This window comes from Cyclopterus lumpus, chromosome 14 (assembly GCF_009769545.1).
Source record: "Cyclopterus lumpus isolate fCycLum1 chromosome 14, fCycLum1.pri, whole genome shotgun sequence".
Classification (NCBI taxonomy): domain Eukaryota; kingdom Metazoa; phylum Chordata; class Actinopteri; order Perciformes; family Cyclopteridae; genus Cyclopterus; species Cyclopterus lumpus.
In genome coordinates, this window is record NC_046979.1 from 745,001 (window position 1) to 765,000 (window position 20,000).

Sequence of the window (20,000 nt, forward strand, 5' to 3'; positions counted from 1 at the left end):
CTGGTTTTAACGTGACGCTAGCTTGTTTCAACTTGACGCCAGCTTGTTTCAACGTGACGCCAGCTTGTTTCAACGTGACGCTAGCTTGTTTCAACGTGACGCTAGCTTGTTTTAACGTGACGCTAGCTTGTTTCAACTTGACGCCAGCTTGTTTCAACGTGACGCTAGCTTGTTTTAACGTGACGCTAGCTTGTTTCAACTTGACGCCAGCTTGTTTCAACGTGATGCTAGCTTGTTTTAACGTGACGCTAGCTTGTTTTAATGTGACACTAGCTTGTTTCAACGTGACGCTACCTTGTTTCAACGTGACGCTAGCTTGTTTTAACATGACGCCAGCTTGTTTCAAGATGACGCCATCTGGTTTTAACGTGACTAGCTTGTTTTAACGTGACGCTAGCTTGTTTCAAGGTGAAGCTAGCTTGTTTTAACGTGACTAGCTTGTTTCAAGGTGAAGCTAGCTTGTTTTAACGTGACTAGCTTGGTTCAACGTGACGCTAGCTTGTTTCAACGTGACGCCAGATTGTTTTAACATGATGCTAGCTTGTTTTAACGTGACTAGCTTGTTTCAACGTGACGCTAGCTTGTTTCAACGTGACGCCATCTTGTTTTAACATGTCGCCATCTGAAATTGATCGGCTAACTCTCCAATCGTCCTAAGCGCGCTGTTTAAATAAAGTTTAAATGATGGGAGGAGCACACCTGACTCTGGGCGGGAAAGTGGCGGCTCCACAGGTTTCGGGTGCATCAGGATGAATGGCAGCTCCACTGATACGTCTCTGGAAAGAACACAAAAACAACCACACGCCGTCACTTCTTCAGCAGGAAGTCGCCACTCGGCCCACTTCCTGTTAGTCATCAACACGTCGTCACACAGTTCTGAACTGAATCAACAGGAAGTGATCTCACAGTAGCTGGCTTCCATTTTAGTGAGGCCAACCAATCAGAGAGCCGCATTAGATGATCATGTGACTGCCCGTTTTGATTCTGATTGTTTTTCAGTTACTTATACTATTTTATTCACTTATTAATTAATTAATTAAATACCAAATCAAATCAGTGAAACTCAAATTTCCTGCAAATTAGATTAGATATATTTTATTCATCCCCAGGGGGAAACTATCCTACAATGGAGTGTGTGTACTTTATTCAGTTTTTGGGGTTTCAAAACAATGTTCGCTTTTTAAATTTTATTTTGAACCAGTGTGTTGTTTAAAACCAGTTTAAAAATAGATTTTGAATGCGTTGAAACCAGTAGTTCTTTAATTAACAACGCATGTGTCAAACTAGCAATAAACAGCTACTATAAGCTACTTTTAGCTTATTTTACCTTGAATTTGGTTTATAATATGCATGGCTTTAAATGTAGAGCTGAACCGGATGAAACTAGTTTGAGTGAATTGTGGAAATGTGTTAATGAACACTGAGGCTGTCGGTCACATTTACCTGTCCAACATGCCTCTCAGCAGCCTGCAGGGGGGGGACACACAGAGGGGAGGGTGGAGGAAGGAGGAGGGGGAGGAGGAGGAGCCAAACAAAACAAAACAAAACAAAAGAAAAATCCAAAAACACAGAGGGGAGATGAAATGAAAAGCAGGAGGCGACATGTTCACAACAAGTTGACAACCTAAAGCCAGCACAGTGAGGAGCAGCTACAAGCAGACGGCTCAAACAGGAAGTTAAGAGGACGCAACAGGAAGCTGAGCTGCACCAACATGGAGCCACTGATCAGGTTACTCGAGCTCACATGGAGAGAGCAGCCAGAACGAAAATGACCTGTTAATATGCGTTAATATGTTGTTATAACGCAACACAACTTGTTATAACGCAACACAATTTGTTATAACGCGACACATCTCGTTATAACGCACTGAGATCTTGTTATAACGCGATATCTTGTTGCAACATAAATACATGTAGTTATGTGAAATTATCCGTTAGCAGTTAACGTTATTGATCCGTTTTATATTTGTGTTGACCGAATACAGAATGTTTCACACATCTGAACAGATATCTTTTCTCCAGTGATGAAATCCAGCCATTAAAGTAAAATACAAAAAATAAAATCTTGATTCTCCAGTTCAGGGAAATCTTTTTAAATCAGATGTAAGCCGATTATATTAATATATTATTATGATACATCAAAACTAATAATTAAGTTTGTTTTTAAGAAAGAAAAAAAACAACTATAAATTACGATGACAAAGTAAAAGTATAACATTTACTGATCAGAGACTTCATTTAAACTAATGTGGGTGCAGCTCAGCATCAAAATCAGGAACTCCACTGATGACATTAACAGGAAACAAGAGGCTAAGAGGACAGGAAGTGATGTCAGCAGATTGCGAGGGGACAGTGGGTGTGTGTGCGCGTATGTGTATGTATGTATGTGTGTGTATGTATGTATGTGTGCGTGTGCACGTGCGTGCGTGTGTGTGCCGTACCCTCCACGTGAGACCACCAGCTTGACTTTGACTCTGTAGGACACCAGAATCCCCAGAACCTCCTTGTTGGTGACGTCCTTCACACTGAAAACACAGAGCGCCGTGGTCACGTGACTGCAGCGACACACCTGTCCACACCTTGTGTGTGTGTGTGTGTGTGTGTGTGTGTGTGTGTGTGTGTGTGTGTGTGTGTGTGTGTGTGTGCCTACATGGTGGAGGAGGCCAGGTTGGTGTCCTCGTGCTTCAGCTTGCCGTCCAGAGCGAGGCCTCTCTTCTCCCGGTTCTTGTCAAGCGTCGGGGTCAGAGTGTACACCTTGCAGAAGGTGGAGCTGGACGACACCTGGTCACTGTGGAAGACGACACGCTGCTGTCAATCAAACCGCCATCCGCACTGACTTCAGATCAGATGTTATCACGGCGGCTTTAAACTTACTCTGCCTCCAGCTGGGCCACTGGACATTTATACTGGGCGGTACTGAACAGGCAGATGTCTGCATACTGGCGCACTGGGAAGAGAGAAAGTTAAGTTACACAACTAAATACTTATCAACTTTAACTCACGACAAGAAGAAGAAGAACCGCACCGGAGATCTTCACTCTCTTGACGGTCTTGGTGGAGTTGTTGGTGACGTGAACGTTGACGCTGATGGGCTCTCCGTGGTAGTACAGCTGCACGCAATGCATCATGGGAAAAGAAGAAATGAGTGAGCGTTATTAAAACGGCTCAACCGGTTCGTTGTTCATAGTGTCGCCTTTTAAAGGATCGGAGACAATAGTTCAATACACGTGTGCGTACCTCCTTGTCCAGAGAGGTCTCCAGGTGTAGGGATCTGTCAGACATCAAGAAGCTGCGAGTGGTCTCCACCATCGGCTGAGGACCCGGCTTCTCTGGAGCGTACTGAACCTTCCTGATGACCAGACGCACCGAGTTCCTGCAGACATGAAGCACGGTACTGCACTGAGATAGAGATTATATATATATATATATATATATATATATATATATATATTTTAATACACATATATATAATATATAAATATATATTATATATATTAATACATATATAATATATATACATTAATACATATTCATATTTAATACATATTTAATACATATATAATACATATATTCATATTTAATAACTAACTTATCTGTTCGTCTAAAACATATATAATTAATAAATGATCAAATATTAACACATTAAAAGTCACAGACCTAGACCCAAACCCACTTCCTGCCTCCAGCTGGTCTGAACTCACCTCTTGTGGATCTTCTCTTCTATTGACTTGGCACAGAAAGCTCTGATCTCAAAGTCAACGCCACAGGCCTAGAGAGAGAGAGAGAGAGAGAGAGAGAGAGAGAAAGAAAAAGAGAGAGAGAGAGAGAGAGAGAGAGAGAGAGAGAGAGATTTTTGATTTTTAGAAAACCTTTATTTTACATAAAAAAATAAAAAAAACGAACAGGACATTGCAATCACATCAAAACCAAATCAACCAACAAAAACAAACGCAACGCTTCTGTCCGCTGGTGGTCCTGAGACCCCGTTTCAATGCCATAGTTTCAGTCAAAGTTTCTCCTTTTCTGCTCCTCCGGGCCGCTCCTCTGGGCCGCTCCTCTGGGCCGCTCCTCCGGGCCGCTCCTCCGGGCCGCTCCTCCGGGTCGCTCCTCTGGGCTGCTCCTCTGGGCCGCTCCTCCGGGTCGCTCCTCTGGGCCGCTCCTCCGGGTCGCTCCTCTGGGCCGCTCCTCTGGGCCGCTCCTCCGGGTCGCTCCTCTGGGCCGCTCCTCCGGGCCGCTCCTCCGGGCTGCTCCTCCGGGCTGCTCCTCCGGGCTGCTCCTCCGGGCTGCTCCTCCGGATCTCCTGTGCTTGGCTGTCAGCCACCTCCTTCAGCCCTTTATTTACTGTCCTGATCTTCTGAAGCCTATAGATCTCCTGGCGTGTAAACCCTCTCTTTGTCTTGTTCTTCATGTGAAGCCGGATAGACTTAATGAGTTTTGGCAGATCGGTGAAGTGCTTCTCCACTTCACACTTCCTATTCTTTGTGTCTTTGAGGAACCATTTCAGCCTGGCCAGACTATATTCCTTCTGACAGTCACTTTCATCAGAGGACCCACTCTCTGCCACAGAGTCCTCATCCGTACTGGACTCAGACTCATTCCCTTTGCCCAAAGCTCCCTTTTTTTCTGCGAGCTTTCTTCGTCCCACCCGGCCTTCCTCTTCAGAGGATGAAGCTTCTCCTCACCCTCCTTCATCTCCACCTCACTTTCTCCTACCATGACCTGCCCACACTTTTCATTCCCTCCTCTTTCCTGCCCCCTACCCACCTCCACCTGTCCTCCAGTGCACCCCTGGCTGTCCTCCTGAGTATGTGCCCCCCCCTGGGCCGCCCCTGCCCCCTCTACTTCCACCTGCAGTACTACACCTGCCCTCTCCCCCTCCATTTCCTGGGCCACCACTGCCCCTTCTTCTTCCTCTTCCTCCTCCTGCTGACCCATCTCAGCCCCTTCCTCTTCTTCTTCTTCTTCTTCTTCCTCCTGCTGCTGACCCATCTCAGCCCCTTCTATGTTCACCTGCTTCACCCCACTTCCCCGCTCTGTGGTCACCTGCTTCACCCCACTTCCCCTCTCTGTGTTCACCTGCTTCACCCCACTTCCCCGCTCTGTGGTCACCTGCTTCACCCCACTTCCCCTCTCTGTGTTCACCTGCTTCACCCCACTTCCCCGCTCTGTGGTCACCTGCTTCACCCCACTTCCCCTCTCTGTGTTCACCTGCTTCACCCCACACCCCCGCTCTGTGGTCACCTGCTTCACCCCACCTGCCTCCTCCTGTTGCTGCTCCCGACCCCCCTCTGTGTCCTCTCCGTCTTTGGGGTCCCCCCTGGTGTCGTCCTGTCCACCAGCCTTCCTCCGAGGACAGGCCCTGCTCTGATGTCCTTCCCTCCCACAGTTAAAATACTTCATGTTGTCAGTTTTTGCATAAATGATAAAAAGAGAGTTATCAGCTCTCACCGTGAAAGTGATGTCCAAGTCTTCGCTCCTGCCATGAAGCAGCATGAAGCATTGCCTCCTGTGCGACACCACGTGCTTTAGTAGTGGAGAGCTGCTCCCAGAGGACATCTTCCTCACCTGGGACGTGACCCTCCCGTGCTTCGACAGCTCCCCCACCAGTACCTCGTCCTTCACGAACGGCGGTACGTTCGCCACCGTCACCCTCACCGCCGCCGTGACCAGGGGAGAGACGGGGACGTGTCGAACACCACGACCCCGCTCTCCACCACCATGTTGACCTTGCTGACGCTGTCCAGGAATATGACCACCGCCTTGTTCATCCGGGCAGCGGACTTCACGCTGCTGTAGCCCACCACCTCCCCCACCGCCAGACTGCAGTCCTCCACCGAGCACGGGAAACTGGGCATAAGCCGAATCCTGTGCCTGCGTGTGAGCCAGCTCAAATCCAGCCCGCCGTTAGCACGTCGCTAGCCCGCCGTTAGCACGTCGCTAGCCCGCCGTTAGCACGTCGCTAGCCCGCCGTTAGCACGTCGCTAGCCCGCCGTTAGCACGTCGCTGGCACGTCGCTAGCCCGTCGTTGGCACGCCGCTAGCGCGCCGCTAGCGCGCCGCCGGCTCACAAATACCCACACTCAACCCACCAAACCCCCCTCGTGCACACAGTACCCCACTCAACACCGACACATACACTGATCTACACTCACTACGAGACACACGGGAAACAACACCGTCAACTCCGACATGACGCTCTCCGCTCCCAACCTCCAACCTCACGCTCAGAGAGAGAGAGAGAGAGAGAGAGACCACATTGATACAGAGGGAGGGAGGGGGAGAGAGAGAGAGAGAGAGAGAGAGAGAGAGAGAGAGAGAGAGAGAGAGAGGGAGAGAGAGAGAGAGAGAGAGAGGGAGAGAGAGCGATAAACCCGGTAAAGAAGCGTCTGAGAACAGGAACCCGCTAACCGAGGGCGGTACCTTGCCAGTGTCCTCCGGGCCGGGCTGCAGAGTGACTGAACACGGGAGGTTCTGAGGGATCTGGACCAGCAGAGAGAAAACAAACAAACAAGTCAGCGGCTTCACATGGTAAAAACATTTGGTTTATATATTAAATATAAAAAAAGGCAGATTCGGAAACAGGAAGTGTTTCTACTTGAGTAAATATTTAACAGCCAAATCAAATTAGTTTATTATTAAATCCGGTGGATTTATTCCTGCAAGTGGGGACAGAGTCCAGCCCCAAGGAGTGAGGGTACGATGTAGGGCTCAGCCTTAGAGATAAGGTAAGGAGATGAGTTTCCTCTGGGCTTAGCCTTAGAGATAAGGTAAGGAGATGAGTTTCCTCTGTAGGGCTCAGCCTTAGAGATAAGGTAAGGAGATGAGTTTCTTCTGTAGGACTCAGCCTTAGAGATAGGGTAAGGAGATGAGTTTCCTCTGTAGGGCTCAGCCTTAGAGATAAGGTAAGGAGATGAGTTTCCTCTGTAGGGCTCAGCCTTAGAGATAGGGTAAGGAGATGAGTTTCCTCTGTAGGGCTCAGCCTTAGAGATAAGGTAAGGAGATGAGTTTCTTCTGTAGGACTCAGCCTTAGAGATAGGGTAAGGAGATGAGTTTCCTCTGTAGGACTCAGCCTTAGAGATAGGGTAAGGAGATGAGTTTCCTCTGTAGGACTCAGCCTTAGAGATAGGGTAAGAAGATGAGTTTCCTCTGTAGGACTCAGCCTTAGAGATAGGGTAAGGAGATGAGTTTCCTCTGTAAGGGGGCCGGGCTCAGCCTTAGAGATAAGGTAAGGAGATGAGTTTCCTCTGGGCTCAGTCTTAGAGATAGGGTAAGGAGATGAGTTTCCTCTGTAGGGCTCAGTCTTAGAGATAGGGTAAGGAGATGAGTTTCCTCTGTAGGGCTCAGCCTTAGAGATAGGGTAAGGAGATGAGTTTCCTCTGTAGGACTCAGCCTTAGAGATAGGGTAAGGAGATGAGTTTCCTCTGTAGGACTCAGCCTTAGAGATAAGGTAAGGAGATGAGTTTCCTCTGGGCTCAGTCTTAGAGATAGGGTAAGGAGATGAGTTTCCTCTGTAGGGCTCAGTCTTAGAGATAGGGTAAGGAGATGGGTTTCCTCTGTAGGGCTCAGCCTTAGAGATAGGGTAAGGAGATGAGTTTCCTCTGTAGGGCTCAGCCTTAGAGATAGGGTAAGGAGATGAGTTTCCTCTGTAGGGCTCAGCCTTAGAGATAGGGTAAGGAGATGAGTTTCCTCTGTAGGGCTCAGCCTTAGAGATAGGGTAAGGAGATGGGTTTCCTCTGTAAGGGGGCCAGGCTCAGCCTTAGAGATAGGGTAAGGAGATGAGTTTCCTCTGTAGGGCTCAGCCTTAGAGATAGGGTAAGGAGATGAGTTTCCTCTGTAAGGGGGCCGGGCTCAGCCTTAGAGATAAGGTAAGGAGATGAGTTTCCTCTGGGCTCAGTCTTAGAGATAGGGTAAGGAGATGAGTTTCCTCTGTAGGGCTCAGTCTTAGAGATAGGGTAAGGAGATGAGTTTCCTCTGTAGGGCTCAGCCTTAGAGATAGGGTAAGGAGATGAGTTTCCTCTGTAGGACTCAGCCTTAGAGATAGGGTAAGGAGATGAGTTTCCTCTGTAGGACTCAGCCTTAGAGATAAGGTAAGGAGATGAGTTTCCTCTGGGCTCAGTCTTAGAGATAGGGTAAGGAGATGAGTTTCCTCTGTAGGGCTCAGTCTTAGAGATAGGGTAAGGAGATGGGTTTCCTCTGTAGGGCTCAGCCTTAGAGATAGGGTAAGGAGATGAGTTTCCTCTGTAGGGCTCAGCCTTAGAGATAGGGTAAGGAGATGAGTTTCCTCTGTAGGGCTCAGCCTTAGAGATAGGGTAAGGAGATGAGTTTCCTCTGTAGGGCTCAGCCTTAGAGATAGGGTAAGGAGATGGGTTTCCTCTGTAAGGGGGCCAGGCTCAGCCTTAGAGATAGGGTAAGGAGATGAGTTTCCTCTGTAGGGCTCAGCCTTAGAGATAGGGTAAGGAGATGAGTTTCCTCTGTAGGGCTCAGCCTTAGAGATAAGGTAAGGAGATGAGTTTCCTCTGGGCTCAGCCTTAGAGATAGGGTAAGGAGATGAGTTTCCTCTGTAGGGCTCAGTCTTAGAGATAGGGTAAGGAGATGGGTTTCCTCTGTAGGGCTCAGCCTTAGAGATAGGGTAAGGAGATGGGTTTCCTCTGTAGGGCTCAGCCTTAGAGATAGGGTAAGGAGATGAGTTTCCTCTGGGCTCAGCCTTTAGAGATAGGGTAAGGAGATGAGTTTCCTCTGGGCTCAGCCTTAGAGATAGAGTAAGGAGAGCTCTAAGCTCCGCCTACTTAGATTCTCCGCTATTTTGAATTTGGTGAAAAACACATAATTGGCCAATTCTCCTACACGCTGGTCCCGATTTATACAAACTTTTATGTCGATCATGACTGAAGCTATATCACCTACATACATAAAAAGCTTTTTGATATCTCATTGTGTTAAGGATATATGGACCAATGAACCTCTTAGGGGCGTGTCTTGTTTTTCAACGCTCATAACTTCAACACTATTGGGACTTTCTTCTGATCGGTGGATCAACATAAGTGTTTGCCCTGTGACCCGCCGCTCACAGAGGAGACAAGTGAGGAGACAAGTGACCAGAGAGGAGACAAGTGAGGAGACAAGTGAACAGAGACAGAAGGTTGCTGGTTCTTATTCGTTACTTCACCGTGAAGTAGAACGGGTGAGCTTGTTGGCCAAGTTTCTTTAGGAGACGCTCCTGAAGACGGCTGTTGGGTTTCTTCTCTTCAGGCACCGGAGGGAACGCCTAAGGAGGAAGATGAGGACACTGTGAGCTCGAGTGAGAATAAATATCGAAATATTGATTTTTTAAATATATATATATATATATATATATATATATATATATATATATATATATATATATATATATATATGTTGTATGAAGGAGGCGGTGTGTGCAGGAGACTCACCTGGAAGGTGGAGATGTAGAGGTCCTTCCTGAAGGACAGACCCAGGACGTCCAGGTCTTCTCGGCCGTACCGAAACGCACAGGTGAGCGTGACGAAGACTTCAGGAAGAAGAGGAGGTGGTTTTAGAGCCAGTGAACTATTTCTGATCTAGAATCAGTTTCAGTCCATTTGTATTACATTTGACCTTTTGTTGTTAAATGTGTCGATACATTCCTTTTAAATCTGCTGTACACAAATACTACCAATACTTCTACTACCAGTTTATACCTGCAGGCTTATGTATTCAGTATTTCATATATTTTTTATTTATGCCTGCAAACACATCTACCATAGCATTATACTAAAAGGTATATATGTGCAGGTATAATTAATATTAATATATATATATGGAAAGTATTCACAGCGCTTCACTTTTTCCACATTTTGTGATGTTACAGCCTTATTCCAAAATGGATTAAATTAATTATTTTCCTCAACATTCTACACACAACATCCCATAATGACGAAATGAAAACTGTTTTTTGCACATTTTTGCAAATCTATTAAAAATAAAGAACAAAAACATAACATGTACATAAGTATTCACAGCCTTTGCCATGACACTCAACATGTAGCTCAGGTGCGTCTTGTTTCCACTGATCATCCTCCAGATGTTTCTACTACTTGATTGGAGTCCACTTGTGCTACATTCAGTTGATTGGACATGATTTAGAAAGGCACACACCTGTCTATATAAAAAGGTACCACAGCATATCAGAGCATGAACCAAGCCATGAAGTCCAAGGAATTATCTGTAGACCTCAAAGACAGAATTGTATCGAGGCACAGATCTGGTGAAGGGAACAGAACCGTTCTGCAGCATTGAAAGTCCCAATGAGCACAATGGCCTCCATCATCTGGAAATGGAAGAAGTTTGGAACCACCAGGACTCTTCCTAGAGTTGGACGCCCAGCCAGACTGAGCGATCGGGGGAGAAGGGCCTCAGTCAGGGAGGTGACCAGGAACCCGATGGTCACTCTGACAGAGCTCCAGTGTTCTATGAAGAGAGGAGAACCTTCCAGAAGGACAACCATCTCTGCAGCACAAATCAGGCCTGTTTGGTAGCGTGGCCAGACGGAAGCCACTCCTCAGTAAAAAAGGCACCTGAAGGACTCTCAGACCACGAGAAACAACATTCTCTGGTCTGATGAAACAAAGATTGAACTCTTTGGCCTGAATGCCAAGCGTCATGTCTGGAGGAAACCAGGCACTGCTCCTCACCTGGCCAATACCATCCCTACAGTGGAGCATGGTGGTGGCAGCATCATGCTGTGGGATGTTCTTCAGCAGGAGCCCTAACCCCAACTCTAACCCCAACTCTAACCCCAACTCTAACCCCAACTCTAACCCTAACCCCAACTCTAACCCCAACTCTAACCCTAACCCTAACTCTAACCCCAACTCTAACCCTAACCCCAACTCTATCTCTATCTCTAACCCCAACTCTAACCCTAACCCCAACTCTAACCCTAACCCTAACCCCAACCCTAACCCTAACCCCAACTCTAACCCTAACCCCAACTCTAACCCTAACCCTAACCCCAACTCTAACCCTAACCCCAACCCTAACCCTAACCCTAACTCTAACCCCAACCCTAACTCTAACTCTAACCCTAAACCCAACTCTAACTCTAACCCCAACTCTAACCCTAACTCTAACTCTAACTCTAACTCTAACTCTAACCATAACCCCAACTCTAACCCCAACTCTAACTCTAACCCCAACTCTAACCCCAACTCTAACCCCAACTCTAACCCTAACTCTAACCCTAACCCTAACCCTAACCCCAACTCTAACTCTAACCCTAACTCTAACCATAACCCCAACTCTAACCCCAACTCTAACCCTAACTCTAACCCCAACTCTAACCCCAACCCTAACCCTCTAACTCTAACCCTAAACCCAACTCTAACTCTAACCCTAACCCTCTAACTCTAACTCTAACCCCAACTCTAACTCTAACCCTAACTCTAACCATAACCCCAACTCTAACCCCAACTCTAACTCTAACCCTAACCCCAACTCTAACCCCAACTCTAACCCCAACTCTAACCCCAACTCTAACCCTAACTCTAACCCTAACCCTCTAACTCTAACTCTAACCCCAACTCTAACTCTAACCCAAACCCTAACTCTAACCCTAAACCCCAACTCTAACCCCAACTCTAACCCCAACTCTAACCCCAACTCTAACCCCAACTCTAACTCTAACTCTAACCCTAAACCCTAACCCTAACCCCAACTCTAACCCTAACCCTAACTCTAACCCTAACTCTAACCCTAACCCTAACTCTAACCCTAACCCTAACCCTAACTCTAACCCCTAACTCTAAACCCTAACTCTAACTCTAACCCTAACCCTAACTCTAACCCTAACTCTAACCCTAACCCTAACTCTAACCCTAACTCTAACTCTAACCCTAAACCCTAACTCTAACCCTAAACCCTAACTCTAACCCTAAACCCTAACTCTAACCCTAACCCTAACTCTAACCCCAACTCTAACTCTAACCCCAACTCTAACTCTAACCCCAACTCTAACTCTAACTCTAACTCTAACCCTAACCCTAACGACGTTTAGGAACGAGTCTTCAGGTGTTAGATGGAGATCAAACCCCCGGCAGGAGGCGGTCCTACCTTTCCTGTCTTTCAGGTACTCGGGGTCGACGAGGATCACGCCATCTGTCAACAAAAAACAGAGAGCCCGTCGTCCAATCACAAACAAGCCTTCATGAATATTTAAAATACCTGCTGTGCTCAAAAACAAGGAATGCCCAAACAGCTTCCCTGGACGAGCCGGTTCATGGACTCACCTACTGGGTCCACGTGGTCCAGGTGGTCCACGAAGTCCCTCTTTCCCAGGTAAACCGTCACCTGCAGCGACCAATCACAGCGTCACACATCCGGCTTTCTCTCAACTTCAACTGCTGGTTAATGTAGTTCTTTTATCAAAAGGAGGGACTATTTTCTCAAGCGGATTAATCCTCATTTGGGGTTCTAGCGAGTAAAAGAATATTTACAGCCTGATGAAATCATATTCCTGATAACGTGAAACCCAATTAATCTAAATTAATAATAACGAGCAACAACTAACTAAAATTGATCAGTAAAAAGGATCATTTTGGACTATAATTCTTATTTAAATGACGAAATACAGAAATAGATATTGACCACGTGGTTATTTAATATAAAGTATTTGAGCTACCACAAAACATGAACATGAATATCGTTATGATTATTATTTTATATTCTATTTAAATACATTTTATTTTTACCCTCACACACGTCCACCACATAGTATATTTAATTGTGTGTGTGTGTGTATATATATATATATATATATATATATATATATATATATATCTTTGTTATTATATTTAATATTTCTAGTATTCTATTCTTACATTTAAATGCCTACTTTGTGTTTTGCATGTTATATTCTCATCCATGTTTATGTGTTGACGATCCAAACGTGAAGTTTTACTACTTGGAAACGTGTTTTTATACCTCGTCAGTCATCTTTTATACTTATTCATTCATGTTGCATTTTGGCACCAAAACAAAAAGGATTTTACATTAAAAAGTATTTCTGCTCCGTCGCTGCAGTACTTTTACATACTGAGGATCCTTCGTAGTATTTCCTTGTGGTATTACTACCACAGTACACGCTTCATCAGGCCGGGAGCTGCAGAATAAACTCACCTTACAGTTGGGGCTCGACTTCTTGAACACTCTGAGGGGAAGAGGAAGAGACGGCGTTAGTCATTTATACTTATAAATAAACACATTCATTTATATATATATATATATATATATATGCTTTAACTTGACGTTTCAACGTGATGAAGAGGTGGTTTGTTTGTTTCCACGCAGCAGGAAGCGGTCAGAGAGGGAAACAAGTCCATACGAGCGAGGTTATTATGGGATGTCACCACAGAGCTGTTCAAAATCTACCACCACACGACTTAAGAGGTTTAGAAACAACTCACTAAGAAATATTAAAACAAGATCCTTTAACTTCAACGTTTGAATTATCACTTTGTTTATTTTTTCCATAAAAAAAAGGAGCAAATATAACGTTCAGATCTCCGATCTTGTTGAGTAATTATTGATCACTGATATTATATTATACTGATCCATATTAACAGATACAGATCTCTGGTTTTAAGGATCCAGATTATTGATTTCAACTCTCTAAAGTCTGTAAACCATCAAATATTATGAAGGATGGTTTATTTACAGTAATTTGTCTTTTTTCTTCTTCAGAAAAACACACAATTCAAAACGATAAGAGACGCTGCCGGTGTGAAACGGTCACTTCCTCCAGTCTCCTCCACGAAACCCAAACAGGAAGTAGCAAACAGGAAGTAGCAAACGGCCTCGGAGACACGTTTTCAAACGGATGCGTTCAGGGACCTCTTCCATCGTTGTTCAAAGTGAAGCGGCTCCAGCTTCCTGTCACCGGTTCACAGAAGAAGAAACTCTTTAAACGTGAAGCCGTGTTTATTAACTGTTTATTAACTGTTTATTAACTGTTGGAGCGTCAGATGTTTGTGGCCGTCGAGGTAATGAAATAAAAACAGCCGGTGAACATTAACAGTCTCGTGTGTGTGTGTGTGTGCGTGCGTGCGTGCGCGTGTGCGTGTGTGTGTGCGTGTGTGTGTGTTCGTGTGTGTGTTCGTGTGTGTGTTCGTGTGTGTGTGTGTGTGGTTCCCTCGGCGACGGAGGTGATGCTGATGAGACTTCGTGCCCGGACAAGAACTCAACTTGTTTTTCAAGACATTCATTTCCCCATAAACACAAATAAAGGTCTTGCGGCGTTCAGCTACTTTAAATTATCCTCTGGGGTTTATTTTTAATGATTTTATAAAAACACTTTGTTTTTTATTTGAAATGCTGCAGCCAAACAATAATAATCATAAATGTAAAATGTGTGGAAAAAATGAAAACGTGTTTGAAAAATAAGCGAAATGTGTTAAAACTGAAATAAGTATTAAATATGTGAAAAATGTTGTGAAAAGCATAAATTTTTTAATGCAAATACCAAATTTTATCTGTAAAATGTGTGAAAACAATCGATTCTCCTCTAAAAATCGTCCGTTACAAGATGCGGAGAAATAATCTGGATTGTTTGTTATTTAGAAGCAGATTATGTTGTTTGTGTATTTATTCAGTCAGCAGGTAGAAGATCACCACCTTCCTCTTCCTCACCACCTTCCTCTTCCTCACCACCTTCCTCTTCCTCACCACCTTCCTCTTCCTCACCACCTTCCTCTACCTACCTTCCTCTACCTCACCACCTTCCTCACCACCTTCCTCTTCCTCACCACCTTCCTCTTCCTCACCACCTTCCTCTACCTCACCACCTTCCTCACCACCTTCCTCTACCTCACCACCTTCCTCTACTTCACCACCTTCCTCTTCCTCACCACCTTCATCTACCTCACCACCTTCCTCTTCCTCACCACCTTCCTCTTCCTCACCACCTTCCTCTTCCTCACCACCTTCATCTACCTCACCACCTTCCTCTTCCTCACCACCTTCCTCTTCCTCACCACCTTCCTCTACCTCACCACCTTCATCTACCTCACCACCTTCATCTTCCTCACCATCTTCCTCTACCTCACCACCTTCCTCTTCCTCACCACCTTCCTCTACCTCACCACCTTCATCTTCCTCACCACCTTCCTCTTCCTCACCACCTTCCTCTTCCTCACCACCTTCCTCTACCTCACCACCTTCCTCTTCCTCACCACCTTCCTCACCACCTTCATCTTCCTCACCACCTTCCTCTTCCTTACCACCTTCCTCTTCCTCACCACCTTCCTCTTCCTCACCACCTTCCTCACCACCTTCCTCTTCCTCACCACCTTCCTCTTCCTCACCACCTTCCTCACCACCTTCCTCTACCTCACCACCTTCCTCACCACCTTCCTCTTCTTCACCACCTTCCTCTACCTACCTTCCTCTTCCTCACCACCTTCCTCTACCTCACCACCTTCCTCTTCCTCACCACCTTCCTCTACCTACCTTCCTCTTCTTCACCACCTTCCTCTACCTCACCACCTTCCTCTACCTACCTTCCTCTACCTCACCACCTTCCTCACCACCTTCCTCTTCTTCACCACCTTCCTCACCACCTTCCTCTACCTCACCACCTTCCTCACCACCTTCCTCTTCCTCACCACCTTCCTCTACCTCACCACCTTCCTCTACCAACCTTCCTCTACCTACCTTCCTCTTCTTCACCACCTTCCTCTACCTCACCACCTTCCTCACCACCTTCCTCTTCCTCACCACCTTCCTCTACCTCACCACCTTCCTCTACCTCACCACCTTCCTCTTCCTCACCACCTTCCTCTACCTCACCACCTTCCTCTACCTACCTTCCTCTACCTACCTTCCTCTTCACCACCTTCCTCTTCACACTCCTCTTCCTCACCACCTTCCTCTTCCTCATCACACTCCTCTTCCTCAACACACTCCTCTTCCTCATCACACTCCTCTTCCTCATCACCTTCCTCTTCCCCATCACATTCATCTTCCTCTTCCACATCACACTCATCTTCCTCATCACACTCCTCTTCCACATCACACTCATCTTCCTCATCACACTCCTCTTCCTCATCACACTCCTCTTCCACATCACACTCCTCTTCCTCATCACACTCCTCTTCCTCACCACCTTCCTCTTCACACTCATCTTCCTCACCACCTTCCTCTTCACACTCCTCTTCCTCTTCAAGTGACATCATCACCAGCAGATGAAAACACGTCTGATGAATCCGCCTTTTACATTTTAACGGAACCAGAACAAAAATAAATCTCAAAAACAACGTTGACGCAGTAAGTTTGGAAAGGAACGTTCCATTTCCCCTTAATTTGGTAGTTCGCCCTTTCCTTCCTGTCCGTCAACAACTCCATCACGGTCACATGACTTCATGTCTATAGAGGAACTCCACCACGGTCACATGACTTCATGTCTATAGAGGAACTCCATCACGGTCACATGACTTCATGTCTATAGAGGAACTCCATCACGGTCACATGACTTCATGTCTATAGAGGAACTCCACCACGGTCACATGACTTCATGTCTATAGAGGAACTCCATCACGGTCACATGACCTCATGTCTATAGAGGAACTCCATCACGGTCACATGACTTCATGTCTATAGAGGAACTCCATCACGGTCACATGACTTCATGTTAGTCTATAGAGGAACTCCATCACGGTCACATGACCTCATGTCTATAGAGGAACTCCATCACGGTCACATGACCTCATGTCTATAGAGGAACTCCATCACGGTCACATGACTTCATGTCTATAGAGGAACTCCATCACGGTCACATGACTTCATGTTAGTCTATAGAGGAACTCCATCACGGTCACATGACTTCATGTCTATAGAGGAACTCCATCACGGTCACATGACTTCATGTTAGTCTATAGAGGAACTCCATCACGGTCACATGACTTCATGTTAGTCTATAGAGGAACTCCATCACGGTCACATGACTTCATGTCTATAGAGGAACTCCACCACGGTCACATGACTTCATGTCTATAGAGGAACTCCATCACGGTCACATGACTTCATGTCTATAGAGGAACTCCATCACGGTCACATGACTTCATGTCTATAGAGGAACTCCATCACGGTCACATGACTTCATGTCTATAGAGGAACTCCATCACGGTCACATGACTTCATGTCTATAGAGGAACGCCACCACGGTCACATGACTTCATGTCTATAGAGGAACTCCATCACGGTCACATGACTTCATGTCTATAGAGGAACTCCATCACGGTCACATGACTTCATGTCTATAGAGGAACTCCACCACGGTCACATGACTTCATGTCTATAGAGGAACTCCATCACGGTCACATGACTTCATGTCTATAGAGGAACTCCACCACGGTCACATGACTTCATGTCTATAGAGGAACTCCATCACGGTCACATGACTTCATGTCTATAGAGGAACTCCACCACGGTCACATGACTTCATGTCTATAGAGGAACTCCATCACGGTCACATGACTTCATGTCTATAGAGGAACTCCATCATGGTCACATGACTTCATGTCTATAGAGGAACTCCATCACGGTCACATGACTTCATGTCTATAGAGGAACTCCATCACGGTCACATGACTTCATGTCTATAGAGGAACTCCATCACGGTCACATGACTTCATGTCTATAGAGGAACTCCACCACGGTCACATGACCTCATGTCTATAGAGGAACTCCATCACGGTCACATGACTTCATGTCTATAGAGGAACTCCACCACGGTCACATGACTTCATGTCTATAGAGGAACTCCACCACGGTCACATGACTTCATGTTAGTCTATAGAGGAACTCCACCACGGTCACATGACTTCATGTCTATAGAGGAACTCCATCACGGTCACATGACCTCATGTTAGTCTATAGAGGAACTCCACCACGGTCACATGACTTCATGTCTATAGAGGAACTCCACCACGGTCACATGACTTCATGTCTATAGAGGAACTCCATCACGGTCACATGACCTCATGTTAGTCTATAGAGGAACTCCACCACGGTCACATGACTTCATGTCTATAGAGGAACTCCATCACGGTCACATGACTTCATGTCTATAGAGGAACTCCATCACGGTCACATGACTTCATGTTAGTCTATAGAGGAACTCCATCACGGTCACATGACTTCATGTTAGTCTATAGAGGAACTCCATCACGGTCACATGACTTCATGTTAGTCTATAGAGGAACTCCATCACGGTCACATGACTTCATGTTAGTCTATAGAGGAACTCCATCACAGTCACATGACCTCATGTCTATAGAGGAACTCCACCACGGTCACATGACTTCATGTCTATAGAGGAACTCCATCACGGTCACATGACTTCATGTCTATAGAGGAACTCCATCACGGTCACATGACTTCATGTTAGTCTATAGAGGAACTCCATCACGGTCACATGACTTCATGTTAGTCTATAGAGGAACTCCATCACGGTCACATGACTTCATGTTAGTCTATAGAGGAACTCCATCACGGTCACATGACTTCATGTTAGTCTATAGAGGAACTCCATCACAGTCACATGACCTCATGTCTATAGAGGAACTCCATCACGGTCACATGACTTCATGTCTATAGAGGAACTCCACCACGGTCACATGACTTCATGTCTATAGAGGAACTCCACTACGGTCACATGACTTCATGTTAGTCTATAGAGGAACTCCACCACGGTCACATGACTTCATGTCTATAGAGGAACTCCACCACGGTCACATGACTTCATGTCTATAGAGGAACTCCACCACGGTCACATGACTTCATGTCTATAGAGGAACTCCACCACGGTCACATGACCTCATGTCTATAGAGGAACTCCATCACGGTCACATGACTTCATGTCTATAGAGGAACTCCATCATGGTCACATGACTTCATGTCTATAGAGGAACTCCATCACGGTCACATGACTTCATGTTAGTCTATAGAGGAACTCCACCACGGTCACATGACTTCATGTCTATAGAGGAACTCCATCACGGTCACATGACTTCATGTCTATAGAGGAACTCCATCATGGTCACATGACTTCATGTCTATAGAGGAACTCCATCACGGTCACATGACTTCATGTCTATAGAGGAACTCCATCACGGTCACATGACTTCATGTCTATAGAGGAACTCCATCACGGTCACATGACTTCATGTCTATAGAGGAACTCCATCACGGTCACATGACTTCATGTCTATAGAGGAACTCCACCACGGTCACATGACCTCATGTCTATAGAGGAACTCCATCACAGTCACATGACTTCATGTCTATAGAGGAACTCCATCACAGTCACATGACTTCATGTCTATAGAGGAACTCCATCACGGTCACATGACTTCATGTCTATAGAGGAACTCCACCACGGTCACATGACTTCATGTTAGTCTATAGAGGAACTCCATCACGGTCACATGACTTCATGTCTATAGAGGAACTCCATCACGGTCACATGACTTCATGTCTATAGAGGAACTCCATCACAGTCACATGACTTCATGTCTATAGAGGAACTCCATCACGGTCACATGACTTCATGTCTATAGAGGAACTCCATCACAGTCACATGACTTCATGTCTATAGAGGAACTCCATCACAGTCACATGACTTCATGTTAGTCTATAGAGGAACTCCATCACGGTCACATGACTTCATGTCTATAGAGGAACTCCATCACGGTCACATGACTTCATGTCTATAGAGGAACTCCATCACGGTCACATGACCTCATGTTAGTCTATAGAGGAACTCCATCACGGTCACATGACCTCATGTTAGTCTATAGAGGAACTCCATCACGGTCACATGACTTCATGTCTATAGAGGAACTCCATCACGGTCACATGACCTCATGTTAGTCTATAGAGGAACTCCACCACGGTCACATGACCTCATGTTAAGAACAACACAAATACTCTGTTTATAATTTGACTCTT

The 20,000-nt window shown here is 45.8% G+C and overlaps 2 protein-coding genes across 3 annotated transcripts in view; both read right to left on the reverse strand.

Annotated features, from left to right (window-relative positions):
• The window catches only part of LOC117742357, a 2,324-nt gene extending 1,631 nt beyond the window's left edge, over window positions 1-693 (reverse strand). Inside the window, exon 1 of the mRNA XM_034549589.1 lies at window positions 1-693. This exon is cut by the window's left edge and continues 829 nt beyond it. Coding sequence (XP_034405480.1) covers window positions 1-328 — 328 coding nt within the window. The 5' untranslated portion in view covers window positions 329-693.
• LOC117742358 (arrestin red cell) overlaps window positions 1-20,000 on the reverse strand; it is a 24,291-nt gene that overhangs the window by 2,744 nt on the left and 1,547 nt on the right. For both annotated transcript variants that reach the window (XM_034549591.1, XM_034549590.1), the window contains exons 2-14: window positions 13,173-13,203; window positions 12,284-12,344; window positions 12,108-12,152; window positions 9,431-9,528; window positions 9,166-9,264; window positions 6,420-6,479; window positions 3,702-3,769; window positions 3,238-3,373; window positions 3,026-3,110; window positions 2,875-2,947; window positions 2,651-2,788; window positions 2,442-2,525; window positions 700-776 (exon numbers count right to left, since the gene is read on the reverse strand). In XM_034549591.1, coding sequence (XP_034405482.1) covers window positions 700-776; window positions 2,442-2,525; window positions 2,651-2,788; window positions 2,875-2,947; window positions 3,026-3,110; window positions 3,238-3,373; window positions 3,702-3,769; window positions 6,420-6,479; window positions 9,166-9,264; window positions 9,431-9,528; window positions 12,108-12,152; window positions 12,284-12,344; window positions 13,173-13,203 — 1,055 coding nt within the window. The remainder of the gene's footprint in view (window positions 1-699; window positions 777-2,441; window positions 2,526-2,650; window positions 2,789-2,874; window positions 2,948-3,025; window positions 3,111-3,237; window positions 3,374-3,701; window positions 3,770-6,419; window positions 6,480-9,165; window positions 9,265-9,430; window positions 9,529-12,107; window positions 12,153-12,283; window positions 12,345-13,172; window positions 13,204-20,000) is intronic.